The sequence below is a fragment of the Pseudochaenichthys georgianus genome, chromosome 2 (genome assembly GCF_902827115.2).
Source record: "Pseudochaenichthys georgianus chromosome 2, fPseGeo1.2, whole genome shotgun sequence".
In the NCBI taxonomy this organism is placed as follows: domain Eukaryota; kingdom Metazoa; phylum Chordata; class Actinopteri; order Perciformes; family Channichthyidae; genus Pseudochaenichthys; species Pseudochaenichthys georgianus.
Genome location: NC_047504.1, coordinates 9559130 through 9566846, shown reverse-complemented (window position 1 = coordinate 9566846; position 7717 = coordinate 9559130). Strand labels below are relative to the sequence as shown.

Here is a 7717-nt window from a genome sequence, read left to right as displayed (position 1 = left end):
GCTTATGTTTCGCCTGCAGGGACATTCAAGACCCAGGAATTCCTGAACAAACCTTTGATAAAAAAAAAGGGAGGAAAAAAAGTATCTGCCGGAAACAGAGGCGTATGAAATGAACTTGAAGCCAGGAGTGTAAAATAAGCTAACATGCATATTTGCAAAAAAACAGGTGGGGTGTTTGATTTATTAGATAAAAAATAAGTGATTGCCTTTACATCTGGAGTGCATGCAAACAGAAGTGCACATTCCTATGAAGATGGCTTTACCGGAGCCAGATGTTTTTTTTTCTCAACAGGGCCCAAGGCGAACATTAATGCGTCCTTGTTTGATCTCTGTAAACATTGTGGGGCGATTGTGTGGCAGAGCCAGGCTGATGATAGCTCTACATGAGGTGTTCGTGCAGAGGTTCAATTAAAATGTTTGAAAACTGTGCTTAAGCCATCCGGAAAGGCCCCAACGCAAAATTGCCTCTCCACAAAATCGTGTAGAAATACTTTTTTTCTCCATCATGTTTTTGGAGAGTACAATGCAGGAATAAAAACAGGAGAAATACAGTCAGACTTCAAGGTTGTTTAATTTCAAACGTTAATATATTTGTCTTCTAATTCATAGTGAACTATTCATCCAGCTTTGACACTCCTACAGGTCACCTCACAATCTGCAGCAGCGACAGGAAGAGGCGACACATTAACAATGCTTTCTCAAAATAAATATCTTTCATTATAAAATAATAAACCTTCAAATAAATATATATATTTTTAACTTTACACTAAGCAATGTTGGAATTAGAAAATAAATTTCTCATATAAGGTCACTGTACAATTTACAAGTAGAAGGGATAAGATTTTCTTTTGTAAATTACATTAAATGATTGACATACATTCCAGTGAATGTACAAACATCGTGTGAATGAAGTTACTGATTCATATAGACGTGGATTTATCAAGGTGCCTCTGGTGTGGCAGAAATCTTTTCACAGTTGAAGTATTATTATATGTACAAAAATAAAACATCTCATTTTCTAATGTACATACCCTTTGCATTTACTACTTTACATACAGTTAGTAATAGGAGTCTGTTCTTAGCATATAAGTTGTATTAAATGTTAAAAAAAGTATATCCATTTGGACTCTCATAGCAACAACACGATATCTGGGCACTTGAGTGAACAATTTCTTTTCAGGACAAAACAGTAGTTGGATATGTCTTATCATATGGAGCGCTTATTTTGGTTTACCTTTCAAGTGATACTCATAACGCCAGGGCGAGTGAATGCTCCTCCAGTGCCTTTTGTTGTAACATTTTTGTCAACCAGCATTAAAAGTTGACAACTGAAGGCAAAACTGACTCTGCCCAGATGTGGAAGACATGAAGACCTTGATGGGAAACACAAACACTCTAATCAAACCGTCCAACTACAGAACTACAGGGCTGCCTACAGTCAGTCAACATCCTCACAGTGGATAAGGTTTGTGATCTTGCACCGACAGCCGGGTCGCGTGCTCCGGTCGTAGCAGCACTGGCATGCGCCGACACATCCTTTAGCGGGGAGGTAGCACAGGAGGCAGGGGAAGAGCAGGGAGAAGAGCGACACGGCGGTCCAGCGGACGCAGCAGTGCGACTGTGCGCACGAGAAGGGCTTGTCAGCACACGTGTCCTCGTCGTCGCTGGAGCAGTGGTAGAACAGGCCCTTGACGCAGCACACGCACGTGCCGTACTCTACGGCACTCTGCAAGGAGCACACGCAGCGGCGGCTACACATCCAGCAGGAAGGAAGCACCCGCGGGCGTCTGCACTCTGGGCAGCAGCACCGACCACAGTCCTCACACTTGGTGGTGTGTATGCTTATATTTTTATTGCTTCCGCTGCCTGGCACAGCCAACAGAGCCCTGGGCTCATCGTTCAGGGGTTTCAGCTCCTCTGAGTTGAGCTCTGCACGTTTGGGCTGGGTTCTGATTATCTGGTTGCTGCTTGCCGGGCTGCCGATGAGCCTCTGGCCTAAAGAGGAGCCCCCCACGCTGGTCCTGATGCTACTCTGGGAGTCCTCCACACTGGAGGACATGGAAGCATTTGTGTTTCCATGCTGAGTCAATGAATGCAGGTTACGGAGATTATTAGGCAGCTCTTCCCGGGTCTCATGCGGCCCACTCGTCCTTGATCCTGGTGACGTAATCAAGTCACTCTTCTGTTGCCTCTGCAGAGAGGCCGGAGATCTCTGGGCCACTGTGGGCCCTTCTGTGTACTCATTACTACTCCCAGATATCCGGATCTGATCCAGAGATAGCACTGCTGGTGTTTGGAGCGGCCTGCTGGTCAACCCAGGGTCTGGCGGACCATCACGGGTTTGCGGAGGCCGAGGTTGCGTTCTCCCTTCGTCATGCGGAGTGCCCGGCGATGGCGATGACCGCCCTTGGCGTCCTCCTCCCCCATCGCTGTCGTTCTGACTTGTAGAATCCATCTCGGGACTGAAGGGGCACTCTGGCTGGCATGGGACACATCTGAAGTCCTGTAACAGAAAGACACAGTTTTTATCCGGCTGTGACAAGCCATGCAAATAACGTCATGCAAATCATAACCGATATATAGACAAGCGCCACTATGGAAATAAGGCCCGACACACAAATGAGGAAGCGAGATGGACGTTACTGATTACATAGATGATGTAATGTTTGGAGGCAGAAGTAAGAGTTGTTTGGGCATTTAGGATCCGCTTTTGGCTTCAACCCAAGAGTGTGTCTGTGGAACAGCTATGGCTACGATACAAACTAAATAATGTAGAAGATACAAGTTCCATTTCCAGGTATCATGTTTATGAACTGAAATGGTCATCTAAATTAGATACTTCCCTGCCTTCTTATTTTCCCACACCCATGACAGACACATAACTAATCTAACCAAGAAAGATACATTGGCATTTGTTTCTGCAAAGTGAGAGAGACATGATTGATGGTTACTCAATAAGTTGAGTGAGAAACTTTTTTTAAGGGCATTCCGGTAGCTTAAAGACATTAAACATGAACACGCCAGTTTAAGTCCGGCCAGGACCTCGTTGCATCTCACAGCCCCATTTCCTGTCGTCGCTATACTGGGAACAAAAAAAGGCTTTAAGTGCACAAAAATACTTCTGAAACAAGTCAATTAATTGGCAACCATTTTGGATATCAATTAACTGCCATATTCTGGTTTAAAATGAAAACATACTGGTTCTTTTTGTTTTTGTAAAATAGCCTTAAACTTGACCAGCTGGATGATTAAGGAAATGATCCGATTTAAGCTGCAAACGTGTTGACTCATGAATCAATCGTTTAACAGAGGGAAGTGGAGCGCTTTACTGAACACTGATATGGGCCACACAGATGACACAGGAATGGAAATGTTAGGCTACGTGTAGCGGCAGATCAAGGCCTCTGCTCTTTTAAGTTTCTAACATTGACCCCAAAGTCTGAAGTCTATAGGCACGCATAGCCCCACATCACTCATTATCTCCCCGATTTATAAGAAAAAGAAAAAAGTATTAAATACATGCAGACGGACAGGGCAATATGCTAAAATATTCAAATGCAGAGGCCTTGTTTTCACCGACAGATCACACCAAAGCATAGAGACTGACAGTGTTGGCCTTAACTCTCCTTCCTTGTGGTAATTAGCTTTCAAATGGCATCTTAGGGGTTGCGCGGTTCCCCCTTTTCAATGACAATACAGGAAGGGCTTTTGTTTGTTGCATGACAAATGGCCTGCAGCAACCTTGCCCATTCTAACGCATTTTGCATTGTGACACTCTTGAAAAAAGGAAGATGAGTGACAAGATAAACAAAAGTTAGGAGCATGAAAGACACCATGTAAAGTGTGAGTGATGCGTTCAAAGTGGCGGTGGGAGGCAGTGAAGGACTGCTCTCTGTGAGCATGCACGGGGGTTCTTTAGGATTTATGAGCCTTTTTGCTCCAAATGAAGGGCTTCCAGGCACACTCAAATGTTAGCCTGTTAAGGGGGGGGGGGGACGTGCAGCCACTCATCCCCTCACAGGACGAGAGGAAGTAAACTGGGGCAAACTGATGGCATCAGTTCTTAAAATGACAGGCTATGGATATGAAAAGAAAAACTGACAATGTGTGAAGAGGTAAATATATAAATCCAATAAGTCATTATTTCTGATGCATATATGACAAGGCAGTGATTTCTGCTGTGCTAAGCAGATTGATATTAACATTATGAGTGCAGGAGATTACTAGTATCTTGTGCAGCGAGAGAGAGAGTGCACTTTATGAGCAAACACATGTGCCAACTTGGACACGACTATTTCCTAATAAAGCTGACACCAGCATTGAGATGAACAATTACATTAGACATTAGACTCAGTCCAGGCGAGCTAATTTTAGATGTAGGAAAACCACCTTTTATCAAAAATAGCTACGGATCAGAAACTCAAAATCTGTCAAAAGTAAGACATGGTAAAACCGTAACATTATATGTTTTGAAAAACATTTTTAATAAAAAAGGGGGGAGTTTTAAAAAGGCTACAAATGCAAGCTCAGAACTACGATAAACATGTTAAACAAGTGTATGAGACAGCCAAGCAACATGTTTTATTTAACAAAAGGCTTCACTTACCGTGCTTTCGACACTTTAGCCCCCGTTTAGGTGAAATAAATCCAATTTGAGAGGGAGTTTATTCCGTGCATCAACAACTCAGTCTGGAAAGTCGTCAGTAAAATCCATTGAGAAAGTTTCCAACCGAGGTGCATTTTCATGAGAGGCAACGCTAAAACGTAAATCCCATGTTTTGCGCAAGAGCACGAGGTATTAAAACGGGAGAAATGTTCAATCAATCAGCGTCGGAGTGCAAACTTAGCGGCACTACACGTTTCTTGCAGAAGAAGTAGAAGAAACTCCAGCTCAGAAGTTGTTAAAACTCTGTGTTTTATCCGCAGGGCTCTGGGAGTTTGCGAGTACTTTTTCTCGTGTATTTTTTTTTTGCTCTTTCCGGAGAGGAGGTCGGGATTTGGGCTGTAAATGGCGTCAAGCTGAAGGGGGAACAGAGCGCTTGTTGTTGCAGCGGATATCTCGCATCCGGTGCTCAGCCATTGGCTGTGAGAGAGCAGCCATTCACACCCAGTCTTATCAATTATACTGCAGGGCCAAACACTGCTGGTCCGGCTGGAAATATGAAGGCTGCGCTCCTCAAGTCCTGCACCTCTTATCGTTGGTGACCCATTTCTAGGCAGCACTTTACATATATCTTCCCTGATGAAGAGAAGGTGTTACTGTAGTGCATGCTGCTGGGGTAGTAATGGGATAGTTTGAGTTCTACATAGGCTGCAAATAAAGATATTATGATTATTAATAAGTGTACAACACTGTAAATACCAAGTCAAAGGATATCATTTGACTTTTGCAATGCAATTTGCATGGAGTGCAAACGTTTTCATAACATAATAAGTTATTTAGAGACATTTTAATTTTGTAAGTCAGAAATATCTGTGGTTGCATCTACATACAGGTAAAAGAGAGTACAAGTACAACGTTGAGGTAGCCTACTTGCACATTACTTGTTATAGTGTACTTTTCACTCCACAACATTTAACAGGTATACAAGTATATCAACTTGTGAAATATGTTGCATCTGTATAGATGCATGGCATCATTTGCCAACATGTCCCAAAATATAGTCGAGTAGATGTACAAAGTTCCCTAAAGCTGAAATACTTATTGTACTTATGAAGAACAAGTAGACTACTTTGTTGCTTCACATCACTTTAACCATATATACTTTAGTTTAAATTATTAAATACGTTTTTTCTCTCAGATGACAGAAGAAATTTACTTCAAAAAATATTTTACAAGTTACTTTAAGAGACATCTTCTGGCCTTGAGATATTGACTTGCCTTCGACTAACTGGGCACCCCTGGAGACTTTGATCACGTTTAACCATTTTAAAAACGATTTGCCAGAATGCTATAGATCTAAGGTTAAGGTTCAATTAAATCCATGGTACAATTCACTTTCAGTAATCTGTTGTGAAAAATAGTGGAACAGCTCCACCTTGTGGATATTCTTTGGTACTGCATACTGCAATGAGTAGAGGCTGTATGTGACAGTTCAAAAATAACCATTTAGATCTGTTTAAATATCCATCAAATACATCTGGAAAGTTTTTATAATGTATAATCTGTAATTAGAAGTGGCAAGTTTATATATTGTTAAAAAGGACTCAAGTACATGTGTGCATTCAAAAATACAGGAAATGTAGAACCATGAACAAATGTGAATCGGTAAGTTTGATATGAGATTTAAGGAAGACAAACAAACAACTTAAGTGCCAGGCTGTAGTCAGAGTGTTACAAATGAAACTGAGACATTTCCTGAAGAAGTAATACAAGGATTAATTAAGCCTGTGTTCATAAAAACAATGAGAGTCTAGACATCTCTCTTCAATACAGTGTCAAATTATGTCCAGCCGGTGTAATGATGAAGTTGCGACCACACCACTGGGAGAAGTCGCTTTAATTAACTCAGAGTACGACTTGGCAAATTAACTTGGATCCAGGTCAAGAAGCTTTCGAGACTCTCCCTTTATTTCTTCAAACAATTCATCTTCCTTTGTTTCCCCTGCCTCACCGGCTGCTGTTCATTTACTTTGAAGCCGTTATTCAATAAGAATGGAAATGTTACATGGTTGTGTACCTTGAACAGGCAGCAGAAAAATCACTGACATGATAAATCGATATTTCGTTTAGCGGATCAGCCTAATAAGAACATTAAAAGGCAACAACAGTAAATGTAGCTTTTAAGTTATAGAACAACAAAAACAAGCTCACAGACAACAATTACAAAGAGAGAGAAGCTTGACCTTGTGAACTCTTACAATGAATAAAGAATAAAGGATCTGCAAGGGCACACGATGCACATTCAAACCCATCGACCCCGAACCTTGTGAATTTCAATGTCAACAACGGCTAGCATTCACTCAGTTTCCACAGCTGACGTGCTCTGAATGGACTGCAACAGATTTGGAAAGGATAAGCAATGTCTCTGATGAGGTATACAGCCACGCATAAGCATGAGTGAGGGGTAAAGATTGAGGCTGATGACCACTTGTCTTCCTGTCACACACTAAAACTTTGCTGATTGTGTAAGGAGGTTGTTTTCCTCTGTGCATGTTACACTCAAGTGGTCATGCACTTGTCATTTCCCATTGTTATTCAGAACTGGGTTTCCTTAAAGGTGCAATCAAGACCTCACGCTTACTTTTGATTTCCTATACTGCAGCTCCACCAAAGCTACAACACCTCATCACCATCAAATTGAGACACCGTAAGCATTTGTATTCACATGCTGAAAAATGTGTTTACTGTACACTAAGATCCATGTATTTGTAGCATCATTTTAATTATATCTCAGTGACAATATTTCACCTATCCTGTCCCCGGAAGATTTGTCGATCCACCTTGACAATAAAAGGTCACTTAATTGAATTTAGCGTGCATTCTAGCGTCCATCAGTCATGTACTCTCGCCCAGCCGTGTCCCTGGCTGCTGAATCCACCATGATAAATGTCCGTCTACTGTGGAGCCAGCAAGGGCAGAAAATTGAGTATTTAATGATGTCTGACTTACAGCAATTTCAAAACTTTTTGTCCTGCACCGCAAGCAATGCCCTTTCTTTTGTTATCCCAGAATACCTGCACGGTGAATCTAACTCCCGCGGAGCTTGGTAGAATG

General features: G+C 41.9%; 1 protein-coding gene across 1 annotated transcript; it reads right to left on the bottom strand.

Annotated features, from left to right (window-relative positions):
- Positions 1-552: 552 nt before the first annotated feature.
- Positions 553-5104, bottom strand: spry2 (sprouty RTK signaling antagonist 2). Its single transcript, XM_034100891.2, has 2 exons — positions 4607-5104; positions 553-2503 (listed from the first exon to the last, which is right to left on the bottom strand). The coding sequence occupies exon 2, from the start codon at positions 2453-2455 to the stop codon at positions 1439-1441; it is 1017 nt and encodes a 338-aa protein (XP_033956782.1). The 5' UTR covers positions 2456-2503; positions 4607-5104; the 3' UTR covers positions 553-1438.
- Positions 5105-7717: the final 2613 nt, after the last annotated feature.

Coding starts and splice junctions, on each gene's coding strand:
- spry2 (XM_034100891.2), bottom strand. CDS start 2,455: ATGGATTCTACAAGTCAGAACGACAGCGATGGGGGAGGAGGACGCCAA.